Here is an 11,951-nt window from a genome sequence, read left to right on the forward strand (position 1 = left end):
ACTAGTCGAATTTTTTTTTCGATTTTCGATTTGGTTTTGTAAGCAATTAGTATTAGTTCAATAGGTCAATTTGAATGGCACCAAAAAATTTGGTTTCAAACAAAATCGATTAATCGTATACCGAAAAATTTATGAACAAACACAGACGAAAAGCTAAGATTCTTCTTTGGGTCCACGGAATCGATCAATCGTATTCCATAAATAATTACTAATTTTTTCTTGGAACAAAAACATCTTCAATCAAATAAAGTATTAAAATACTTTCAATTCATACAAACCCCCATATACACAAACTTGATCAACAAACAATCACATCCCAGACTTCACATAACTTTTACTTAAATCACTCATTTAATCTCTCTTTTCTTCCTTTCCTATTCCTTCAAACCAATCAACCCAGCATATCATAAACAATATATACAATAATCACACAATAAAATAAGAATTTAACTTATATACATTGATATCACGTATAAACACAAACTTGACACCGCAATCCATTATATTCTCACTTTCAATCTTCACAAAAATGAGTATTCATAGTTCCATACATACATAGACTTAGTCCAATGTGTGAACGATAAAGTCTGCAGTGTCAACATGCATGGAAGTCTCGACACCATAACTCTCCATAGAGTTCGATTCTTGATTATGAGCAATAAACCCAAGTTTCTCTTTTTTACAACGACGAGGAAAATCTGAAGCATTGCCATGAATGTTGGAGGGTGGATGGTAATACATTCGAGCAGTCTGAGGGCAATGAGAATGAAACCTAGCTACTATTCTCACACCTACATCCACTATCTCCGTGTATTTACCCATGGATTATGTCTTTCTTCACAATGCTTTGATGTATAAGAAAACTTGAACAAAATTAATATAAATGCAGATGGTTGAAGAAGAAATGAGGAAGAGGAATATACCAAATATATAGATTTGTAGAGGAGACTTTGAAACTTTTGCTTCTTCAAGATGGCTTTGACATTTAGCATACTTTCTTGTCCTTTCCATGTAGTTTTGAGTCTTTTTGACTTGTTAATTGTGTCTGTTCCAAATATGGTGGGTCAGAATATCATAGATTTGGTCAACAAAATTTTGGTCAATAATATTGTAAGCTGCAATATTGATGGAAGTCAATACTGTAAGATGCTATTTTGACAACTGAAAACATACATATAAATTGTCTAATACAATATGCTTTGCAACTATACTTTTGGTCTCAATTTTATTATATTTCATGTTTTCTTTATTTGATCAAGTAAATAATTTCATCAATAATAACAAGGCCAACTTGGCCGTGTACATATATTTCTTGTTATAATACATACATGTAGCCTCTCTTATGCCAAAATTTAACTTCATGTAGAACTTACCAACTTGATTTACCTCTGTTTTAGTGCTGTCTACCTTGTCAACTTATCTGCAGCAAAAGAGAGAAAAGGTTGATAAAAAAATTGGATGAGATGATGCTGAAAGAAATTGAGAAAATTCTGTGCTGGATACACAAACATAATTGCAAAACTTTGACAAAGTCCAAAATACAGCATCAGCTATGTTGAAGTACCTTGTCACATAAAGAAACTTGACGAATCTTCTCCACATCACTCGGTCTTAGCACGACCATGATGTACTTATGAGGAACACAAAAAGGAAAAACTGAATTGCTTTTTTTTTCGAAAGGTGATTATTGTAATTGTATTCACAAAATAACACAAATGGAGTGCTATGAATTTTGTACATGTGAGCAGAAAAAGAAATAAAAAGTAAGACCTCTCCTGAACTTAGAGGGACTATGTGAACTCTAATAGAGATTATGTCTCATTAGCAGATTTCAGTTTACACCAAAAATGAAACAACAAAAGACAATCTAACTTAATCGTCTGTAATGCTTCTCTTCAGAACACATGGAGTTCCTTTCTCACCAAACCACACACCAGAAAGAAGGCACAGTATTCCACCAGCTATTCTTTGTCTTGTCCATACTTGCATCAACATCGATAAAGATCATGTTTACTCCCAGGCATGAACCATTTGATACTCACCTCGGTTGGGGAGAAAAGCTTTTTTGTTGTCAGAAAATCCCTATCCACTTAATTAAACTCTAAATTCAGGAGATGTGATGTAATCTATAACAAAAACAAGAAAAACATAACCTTCGAAATTTACCTCCCCTGTGGACTACAATAACAAAGTGACAAATCCATAAACGTTATGATTTGAGGTATTTCCAGATTAATATCCACGGGTAGCTAATCTGCACAACAGAAATCCCATAACACCTTCACAGATATCTATTTCCTTCTTGACCTTGTTTTTTTACCCGTTTCATTTTAGCTCTGCTTCTTGTCAATGGACCATTACTCGAGTTAGTGATGTTTACTATCCCAAAATCTCCCTGTCCAGATACTTTGTGCACATCTCTCTTTTCTTCTTGTGTCGGGTAAATTTTGGTTTTCTTATATAAGCTAGCTTTATCTCTTGTTAAAGGGCTACTACTTGAGCTATTCTTATCAATATCTGTTCCACTCTCATCATTACATTTCTGAAGCACTTCTTTTCTACATTGTGCATTGGGCACATGGTTATCATCTTCTTTCCTCAAATTAGCTCTAGTTTTCTTCTTTTTATAAGGAGTTGCATCCAGTGAAGGACCCCTGCTTGAGACTTGATTTCCACTTTTTTGGTTTAAACAAGAATTTTCACCAACGATAGGAACATCGTCACCACTTCTATGCAGAAGTCTATCCAAAACTCTCTTTTCTGGCATATTTTTTGGAGTAGCTTCTGGCAATTCTTCTTTACCAGATTTTGCATCTGCTATACAGCTATCCTCTTGCTTCCGGTTTGTTTTAGCTTTCTTCTTTTGACTAGGACTTCCATTCAGTGAAGGACTTTGAGAAGTGACCTGATTACCACTTTTTTGGTTCAAAGAAGAAGCTTCATCGACATTAAAAGCATTGTTACCATATTTCTGCACTATTTCATTAAAAATACTCTTTCTTAGCATGCCGCCTTCTGGATCACCAGCAGCCGATATTAAGAGATCTCGTAAAACATTGGGGGGAAGATGATCAACAGACAGTGTAAAGGAACTACTTGTGCAATCAGCTGATGCGTTTGCTGACTCTGAGAAATCAGAAATTCCAGAGGCTGCATTTTCATTGGTTGATTCTCCAAATGACACAGCAGCAGACTCTTCCCAGTTGTATGGAAATCCAAGAAGGAACTGCTTGCAAACCTGTTAGTTTGAAATTTCTGTTTATTATCTTCATCAACAACAAAGTGGGGTCTAGGGAGGGACGAAGGTAGAGTGTACATAGACCTTACCCCTACCTTGGAGGTAGAGATTGTTTATTATTTCATCTTCACAAAACATGATTTTATTCTAATTTGTAACTAACATGTGTATGCTCACTTTGGAGAATCCATTTAATGCTTTAGCAGGCCTTCCTCTTTAGGTTCCTCAAGGAGTTAGTTAAAACCGCAAAAGCAAAAAAAAAATGAGGTTTTTCTGTAAAAGATGAGTGATAGCTGAAGAAAGACTGCCAGAAGTAAATTATTGAGCGGAGATTACTCGAAAGAGGTAAGCAAAAAAATAATTAACTAGACAGGACACATTGGATAGTAATATGAACTTTTAAGTCAAAAAGTTTCATTAATAAACACCAAAAAATGTTAAAAGTTTTACAAGATGTGTGTGCAAGTCATACATTGTCTTCCACCAAGATTGACAAACTACAGATAGTACTATGATTCCGACAGTTAATGCTACATATGGGACCAAATAGAACCTCTAAAACTTCTCAGCTAACGTAAACCTCAACTATATGTTCCATCAAAACAGATGAAATAAAGCAGTCATATGAGTTGAGAACTAAAATAACTTAAATACCTCTGATGAGAAGCCATTTTGAAGAGTTCGGCACCTGTTAATGAAACCGCTAAGAAGAATGGTGATGCCATCCTCCGTCACTAAAGTGGTAGTATCATGCCTCTTCGCAATTGTTGTGGAGTGGAAAACTCTTCCATCTGGTCTCCTATTTAAGGAAGGGCAACAAAATATCACATTACTTGATTCCAAGAAATGCCTTGTCACACGAAATATATAATACAGTACTTTAGTTCCATTAAAGCACTTTTAAACTAAGACAAAGTAATGAATTAAAATGCTTGCATATGAGCAGTCCAATAGGGATATCCAGAGGCAAAGATAAATAAACTTTTTATCTGACATCTCATGGAAAAGAACCCAAAGGAAGGCCTTTTAACTGCGCTGTGCTTATTATGTTCTGGAAATTGGATCATTAACATAATTCCACACCTTCCAAATAACAATTCTGTATGCAACTTGGAAAACAATCCAACAAAAAGAACATTACTAGAACTGTGTTTCTTACTTGATCAATGCAATAAAACATGGAAAAGATTAGCACAAGTTGTTTGGCAACTTGAGAGACAATCAGTCCAAAATTTTGAAATCCACATATCATCTGTGTCTTGATTAAATTTTAACTAAATAAAAAGCATGGATTAACCTCCTGTGAGATTAACAGCGCTATATAGAAATGGATAAGGTGCTTCAAAAATCCAACATATCCACAAAATAAGTGCTGTAGAAATTGGAAGCATAGAAGGTTTAAGGCAAAGACATGCTATAACAATCTTTTGTTGACAAGAAGAAACTGTGGCCGTTGGCCGTGGACAACACAATCTGGAAGACCATCACACCCCTTGGAGCTGATTGCTTCACTTGGACTGGAACTCATGAGGCTTGTTTAACACTTGACAATCTGCAGAAAAGAGGTCTCACTATATGAAGCAGATGTGTTCTATGTGAAAAAGCTAATGAATCAGTAAATCACTTAATGTTCCACTGTACTTTCACCAGGCAACTCTGGGACATGTTTCTAGCGATTTTTCGAGTAAAATGGGTTATGCCAGGTTGATGAAACTTGCTCTAAGTAGCTGGGATGACCAGTATTATTCGAAGAACAGATTATATTGGAAGGCAGCCCCTACTTGCATTTTCTGGAATATTTGGAAGGAGAGGAACAACAGATGCTTCATGATAGGAGGGAAAAGATATTTCATGTTGTATTGCTATTTAACTGTGTTAACATTATCAGATGCTTTAATGATAGGAGGAATAACTGATGCTTTAATGATGGAAGGAATTTTTGTAGTTTGTACTCTTTCTTGTATTGCTATTAAACTGTCTTATTTTCTTAAATTCCCACGTCGAGTACTTTTTTTTTGAGCCATAGGTCTATCGAAAACAACTTCTATATCCCATAAAGGTAGGGGTAAGGTCTGCAACATCCTACCCTCCCTAGACCCTACTTGTGGGATTACACTAGTATGTTGCTGTACTCTTTTTTGGTGAAGTAATTAAATTGCATTAGAAAGGCATCAAGAAGATGCAATAGTTACAAACTAAAAACAAAGTTGCTTCAAACATGAAAATAACATGAAGTTAACTTGAAAATTGACAAGAACAAAAGGGTGTGGGCTAGTGGTCAATGAAGTGGAAGGAGAACCATGAGTTCATAGGTTCATATCTCACCAGAAACAAAAAAAACAAAAAAACAAAATAAAATCTATATGATTTCTTTCTACATGCCTAAGCCTTGGCTGGCAGAGTTAACAAATGGACGGTAGCAGGTACCTGTTGGAACAATCGACACACAAGCTCGCACGGACACCATTATCATAAACAAATGACATCCTAAATTGCTCAGACTCTTTGAAAATACAGATGGGTGTGTGTCGGATCAACCAAAGGCAGTACATTTTTGGAGGATCTAACACAAGTTCAACAACATTTCTGGAGAGTCCGAACAACACAGAGGACAACCTATGTTGCTTGAATTCTTTTTTAATTGATGGATGTGGGTCAAATCCTCCAAAAGTAGTACATTTTTGGAGAGTCGGTACAACATAGAGGCAGCTACTCTGATTTCAACTTCCACTCAAGACTCGACTCCCTGAATTAGATGAACTAATACCTCAAGAATCTTATATTCCCTACTAACTAACAAACTTATTAATAAAAGTAGCAGCTTTCATTCAAGAATACGTATAGTCAACTGAACTCCCTGAATTCAATCAACCACTACCTCAAAATCTTATACTCCCTACTTAACAGACTTACCCAAAACAGAAATAAAAAAAAAATCAGCAACATTCTAAAGTAAAGGGAAAAAGTTTACTCTTTAGCAGTGAAACCTCCAACACCCAATCGCTTGCTTCCATCACCAATTTCAACTTTAATCAACCACCAATCATACAAGTAAACCTGCAAAATGTATAAAAAAAAATCCATGAATTTCTACGGAGTATATAATTGAATGTATTCAAGGAGAACATTAATTTATCAACAAAAAAAAGTACTTGTTTGAGGAATGAAGAAGATAGAGTGAAACTATTTGCTTCCGCCATGAAAATGAACCCTAAATCGAAATGAGAAAATTCGACTTGTTTTTTAGTTTAAGCGCGAAATATAGTCCTTTTTAAGTTTTAAAGTATAAGTACATAAATTATCTTATAATTAATCTCTACATTATTAATAACTAGTCTTTTTATCACTTTTATTTCATAAAAAGCCTGATTTTGTTCCTAATTATAGTCAATTTTTATTTTATTTTTTAACTGGGACATCCTAATCTCCCAAATGTTTTGACATTTTACTAAAATATGGAGTATTATTTTGTTGATAGTTGATTATAACTTTTAAGTATATTCATATAATGTAATGTTTTCTCCGTCAAATTAAATTATCAATAATTATTTTAATATATTTAGTAATAATATAAATATTTAAATCAAGTTAACATCCAGATGCGGTATTCAATCAAACGATGCCTTATAAAATAAGAGACTAAGGAAGTTTATATGTTTGTTTTTAAAGATATTTAGTGAAAAGTGTAATGATTTTAGTTATTACAAGAAGAAATCAATGTTTTCATTCTCGTGATAGAGTGATATGCATGTTAAGTTCAATTATGTTTGATTAAGATATGATGTGTCTCTCTTATACCCACTTTTATTTTAATTTTATCCTAAGAGAAAGGCTAAAAATAAAGAAATGACATAATTAAAAGACATCGTGATTGATAATTTGAAGGTAATTAGTAAATAGTTTAACAATTGTTTGCTTCCTTAATAATCTCATTTAAGCTAGAAAATCTGAGCATTCCTTTATTCTAGCAATATTCAAGATACTATAATATTGCTATCATAATACAAATTCTAGATACTATAATCTTGGCAGATAAATAGGGCAACTAACCTATGAAATCCTCCCTTTTACATGCCTTTAAAAATCTATATATAGCTAAATGGAAAACAATTAAAATATCAAAAATTCATATTCTCTTACCACATTTTTCTCTAAGTTTCTTGCATCAGCAGAAAAATGGCTTGGCATTACAACTTGTCCTCCATCTTATTGTTTGTTTTTATCTACTTTATGCATGACTGCATGATAACTACTATAACAGCACGTCGCCTTCTTCAGACCTCTAGTTTTTCAGCACCCGCTACTCCTAGTTTTTCAACGTCCGCTGTCCCAAGTTTCACGACGCCCACTACCCCCAGTTTCTCAATGCCTGCTACCCCAAGTTTCTCCAATTCTCCGGGTCTTTCAAAGCCTGAGAACCCTAGTTTCTCAAAGCCCCAGACTCGTAGTTTCTCAAAGTCTGAGACACCTAGCTTCTCAAAGCCTCAGAACCCTAGTTTCTCAAAACCTCAAACACCTAGTTTCTCAAAGCCCGAAAATCCTAGTTTCTCAAAGCCTGAGACACCTAGTTTCTCAAAGTCCGAAATTTCTAGTTTTTCGAAAGCCGAGACCCCTAGTTTCTCAACGCCAACTACCCCAAGTTTTTCCAATTCACCTAGTCTTTCAAAGCCTGAGACCCCTAGTCTTGCAAAACCTGACATCTCTAGCTTTTTAAAACCTAAAACACCTAGTTTCTCAAAATCTGAAATACCTAGTTTCTCAAAGCCCGAAACTCCTAGTTTCTCAAAGCCTGAGACACCTAGTTTTTCAAAACCTGAAACCCCTACTTTCTCAAAACCAGAGACCCCTACTTTTTCAAAGCCCGAGACTCCTAGTTTCTCTAAAGCTGAGGCTCCTAGTTTCTCAAAGTCAGAAACTCCTAGTTTTTCAAAGCCTGAGACACCTAGTTTCTCAAAATTTGAAACCCCTAGTTTCTCAAAACCTGAGGCTTCCAGTTTCTCAAAGCCAGAAACTCCTAGTTTCTCAAAGCCCGAGACACTTAGTTTTTCAAAACCAGAAACCCCTAGTTTCTCAAAACCTGAAACCCCTACTTTTTTAAAGCCCCAGACCCCTAGTTTTTCAAAACCTGAGACTCCTAGTTTCTCAAAGCCCGAGACTCCTAGTTTTTCAAAACCCGATACCCCTAGTTCTCCAAAGCTTGAGACTCCTACTTTTTCCAAGGCTGAAACTCCTACTTTCTCAAAGCCCAAGACTCCAAGTTTCTCCGAGCGCAAGACCCCTGGTTTATCAAAGTCTGAAAATCCTACCTTCTCAAAGCCTGAGACCCCTACTTTTTCAATGCCCGAAACTTCTACATCGTCAGATCCTGTTATTCCTACTTCCCCAAATCCCGAGACCCCAACTTTATTGAAGCCTGAGAATCCTACTTTCTCAAAGCCTGAAATCCCAAAAATTTCAAAGCCCGAGACTCCTAGTTCTACAAAATTCGAGATTCCTAGTTTTTCAAAGCCTGAGACTATTAATTCCCCAAAGACAGAGAACCCTAATTCTCCAAAGCTTGAGACCCCTAGTTTTTCAAAACCTGAGACTCCTACTATCTCAAAGCCGGAGACTCCGAGTTTCCAAAAGTTAGAGACTCCTACTTTATCAAAGTCTGAAATTCCAAGTTTTCCGAAGCTTGAGACCCCTAGTTTCTCAAAGCCTGAGACCCCTAGCTTCCCAAAGCTCGAGACTCCTAGTTTTTCAAAGCCTGCGACGTCAAGTTCCCCAAAATTTGAGACTCCCAGTTTTTCGAAACCCGAGACTCCGAGTTCCCCAAAATCTGAGACCCCTACTTTCACAGAACCTGAAATGCCAAGTTCTCCAAGCCCCAAGACACCAAATTCCCCAAAGCCTGAGACCCCTAGTTTCTCAAAGCCTGAAATACCTAGTTTCTCAAAGCCTGAGACTCCTAGTTTCTCAAAACCTGATACTCCAAGTTCCTCGAAGCCTGAGGAACCAAGTACCCCAACGCCCAAGATGCCAAGTTTCTCAAAACCTAAGACTTCAAGTTCTCCAAGTGCCTCCAGTTCCCTAAAGCCTGAAATTCCTAGTTTTTCAAAGCCCGAGACTCCAAGTTCCCCGAAGCCTGAGACCCCTAGTTTCTCGAAGCCCGAAATTCCTAGTTTTTCAAAGCCCGAGACTCCAAGTTCCCCGAAGCCTGAGACCCCTAGTTTCTCGAAGCCCGAAATTCCTAGTTTTTCAAAGCCCGAGACTCCAAGTTCCCCGAAGCCTGAGACCCATACTTTCACAGATTCTGAAATGCCAAGTTCTCCAAGCCCCAAGACATCAAATTCCCCAAAGCCTGAGACCCCTAGTTTCTCAAAGCCTGAAACACCTAGCTTTTCAAAGCCTGAGACTCCTAGTTTCTCAAAACCTGATACTCCAAGTTCCTCGAAGCCTGAGGAACCAAGCACCCCAACGCCCAAGATGCCAAGTTTCTCAAAGCCCGAGGCTCCTAGTTTCTCAAAACCTAAGACTTCAAGTTCTCCAAGTGCCTCCAGTTCCCTAAAGCCTGAAACTCCTAGTTTTTCAAAGCCCGAGACTCCAAGTTCCCCGAAGCCTGAGACCCCTAGTTTCTCGAAGCCTGAAACTCCTAGTTTTTCTAAGCCCGAGACTCCAAGTTCCCCGAAGCCTGAGACCCCTAGTTTCTCGAAGTCCGATACTCCTATTTTTTCAAAGCCCGAGATTCCAACTTCCCCTAAGCCTAAGATTCCTAGTTTCTCAAAGCCCAATACACCAAGTTCTCCAAAGTCGGAGTTGCCAAGCTCCCCAAAGCCTGAGACACCAAGCTTCTCAAAGCCCAAGGCGCCAAGCTCCCCAAAGCCCAAGATGCCAAGTTCCACAAAGTCCGAGAAGTCAAACTCCCCAAAGTTGGAGACTCCAAGTTTCGCAAAGGCTGAGACGCCAAGTTTCCCAAAGGCCAAGACGCCAAGCTCCCCAAATCACAAGATGCCAAGTTCCGCAAAGCCAGAGATGCCAAGCTCCCCAAAGCCCGAGACCCCAAGTTCCCTAAAGCCCGAGACCGCAAGTTCCGCAAAGCCCGAGATGTCAAGCTCCCCAAAGCCTGACACCTCAAGTTTCGAGACTCCAAGTTTTTCAAAACCCGAAACTCCTAATTCCCAAAAGCCCGACACACCAAGTTCCCCAAAGTCCGAGAAACCTAGTTTGCCGAAGCATGAGACCCCAAGTTTTCCAAATTTTGAGACTCCAATTTTCTCAAAGTCAGAGATACCTAGTTTATTAAAACCTGAAACATCTAATTCTTCAAAGCCTGATATTCCAGCAGCCCCAATAGCAGCCCCAGAATTTGAGACTCCAAGTGTTATCAGGCTTGAAATACCAAGTGAACCAAACCGTGAGCTACCAACTACCCCAAAATCGAAGATTCCCACGTTTACAAAGCCTGATTCACCCGTTATTTCAGATCTTGAGATTCCAAGTGTATTAAAAACAAATTCACCAAAACCTTCTAAACAAACATTGTCAACTTCTCCCTAAGTAACTATGGTGTTATTCATGTGACATGACTTGTGTTGGCTAGCTAACAGAGGATTAGATCGCATATGAATGAGTTGAAAATGGGTTAGATGCGAATGACTAAATATTTGACTTGTCATGTGAATAAAAATGAGTTGAATGATAGATGATTTTAGTATCCACATATTATTTACTCATAAATTGTACAAAAATGAAATTTGCTATCAAATAAAGTGAAGCACTTTCTTTCTGTAATTTTATTTTTTGATAAGCCAACTTACATTGTTTTTCACTCTATTGTTAGATGTTTGTTTTTTCTTAATCAACATATCTAGAACTTATGATTGATCTATTTTACCACATATTATTAGCCATACATGATCTCTGTTTCTGCTAAATCATCGTTATTTGTCGAATGAACCATTTTTTCCCATCAGATTTCGAAAACATGGACTTAAGTGTGCGCTACGTTGGTTACATAATATATATGTTTCACTTTTACTCTTATGTGTTCAATATCAAGTATTATTATAGTTCTCTCTATTTTGTCTCATCATGTTAAGAAAACTGGAAATGCCTATGAAGCTCCTGCAATTGCTTTAGTTGTTGTAATTTCTCAAATATTGTCTTTTAAGTTACTGTTAGTTATTTTTAATGCTTTTGAACTTGCATTTTTTTCTTAAAAAATACTTTAATTTGAATAGGATATTCATAAAAAAAATTAAGAAGATCTAAAATCAAAGAATAAACAACTTTGTAACTATAATATTTATCAATAAATTTTATTTTTCAAATAAATTTAAAATGGGTCATCATTGGGATAAAAGGTCGATAACACTAAAAGTCTGACATGACAGCTCTCTTTGGCCAGAATTGTCATTTATTTATTTTGTCAATTTTTTTCCATAATTTGTTCTTTTAAAAAAAACAAAAAAATATACAAATTTAAATTTTCTTTTTCTTCATTAATACTACACTATTTATATCTTCCTAAGATTCCTTCATTTCCTTCTTTATTTTCCATTACTTTTTTCTTACCAAAATAATTGTGCTTTAATTGCCTCATTTTCCTTCTTCATTTTATGTTTTTTTTTTTCTTACCAATTTCAAATTTTCAGAAAGTGCCTACACACTTATATTTTCTCTTTCCTCATTAATATTATACTAATTATATCTTTCCAATATTCTTTCTTTT

General features: G+C 36.4%; 2 protein-coding genes across 4 annotated transcripts; one reads left to right on the top strand and one right to left on the bottom strand.

Moving 5' to 3' along the window:
- Nucleotides 1-1,651: 1,651 nt before the first annotated feature.
- Nucleotides 1,652-6,493, bottom strand: LOC107016169. Of its 3 annotated transcripts, none has more exons than XR_001456426.2 (5): nt 6,391-6,493; nt 6,210-6,295; nt 3,893-4,037; nt 2,167-3,238; nt 1,652-2,082 (listed from the first exon to the last, which is right to left on the bottom strand). XR_001456426.2 is itself a non-coding variant. In XM_015216656.2 (4 exons), exons 1-4 carry the CDS (start codon nt 6,436-6,438, stop codon nt 2,282-2,284), a joined length of 1,236 nt encoding a protein of 411 aa, XP_015072142.1. In that variant the 5' UTR covers nt 6,439-6,493; the 3' UTR covers nt 1,652-2,281. The 3 variants fall into 3 exon arrangements, 1 of the variants encoding a protein (XP_015072142.1); XR_001456425.2 differs by having other exon boundaries at nt 1,652-2,089; XM_015216656.2 differs by having other exon boundaries at nt 1,652-3,238.
- Nucleotides 6,494-7,396: 903 nt separating this feature from the next.
- Nucleotides 7,397-10,956, top strand: LOC107016467 (proline-rich extensin-like protein EPR1). Its single transcript, XM_027916063.1, has 2 exons — nt 7,397-8,994; nt 9,307-10,956. The coding sequence occupies exons 1-2, from the start codon at nt 7,415-7,417 to the stop codon at nt 10,775-10,777; spliced, it is 3,051 nt and encodes a 1,016-aa protein (XP_027771864.1). The 5' UTR covers nt 7,397-7,414; the 3' UTR covers nt 10,778-10,956.
- The last annotated feature ends 995 nt before the right edge of the window (nt 10,957-11,951 follow it).

This window comes from Solanum pennellii, chromosome 4 (genome assembly GCF_001406875.1).
Source record: "Solanum pennellii chromosome 4, SPENNV200".
Classification (NCBI taxonomy): domain Eukaryota; kingdom Viridiplantae; phylum Streptophyta; class Magnoliopsida; order Solanales; family Solanaceae; genus Solanum; species Solanum pennellii.

Excerpts from the sequence above, each read along its gene's own strand:
- LOC107016169 (XM_015216656.2), bottom strand. The coding sequence starts at position 6,438 with ATGGCGGAAGCAAATAGTTTCACTCTATCTTCTTCATTCCTCAAACAA. Across the intron at positions 4,038-6,209 it reads GGAGGTTTCACTGCTAAAGA|GAGACCAGATGGAAGAGTTT; the intron begins GTAAACTTTTTC and ends TTCCTTAAATAG. Across the intron at positions 3,239-3,892 it reads AAAATGGCTTCTCATCAGAG|GTTTGCAAGCAGTTCCTTCT; the intron begins GTATTTAAGTTA and ends TCAAACTAACAG.
- LOC107016467 (XM_027916063.1), top strand. The coding sequence starts at position 7,415 with ATGGCTTGGCATTACAACTTGTCCTCCATCTTATTGTTTGTTTTTATC. Across the intron at positions 8,995-9,306 it reads AGTTTTTCAAAGCCTGCGAC|TTCCCTAAAGCCTGAAATTC; the intron begins GTCAAGTTCCCC and ends AAGTGCCTCCAG.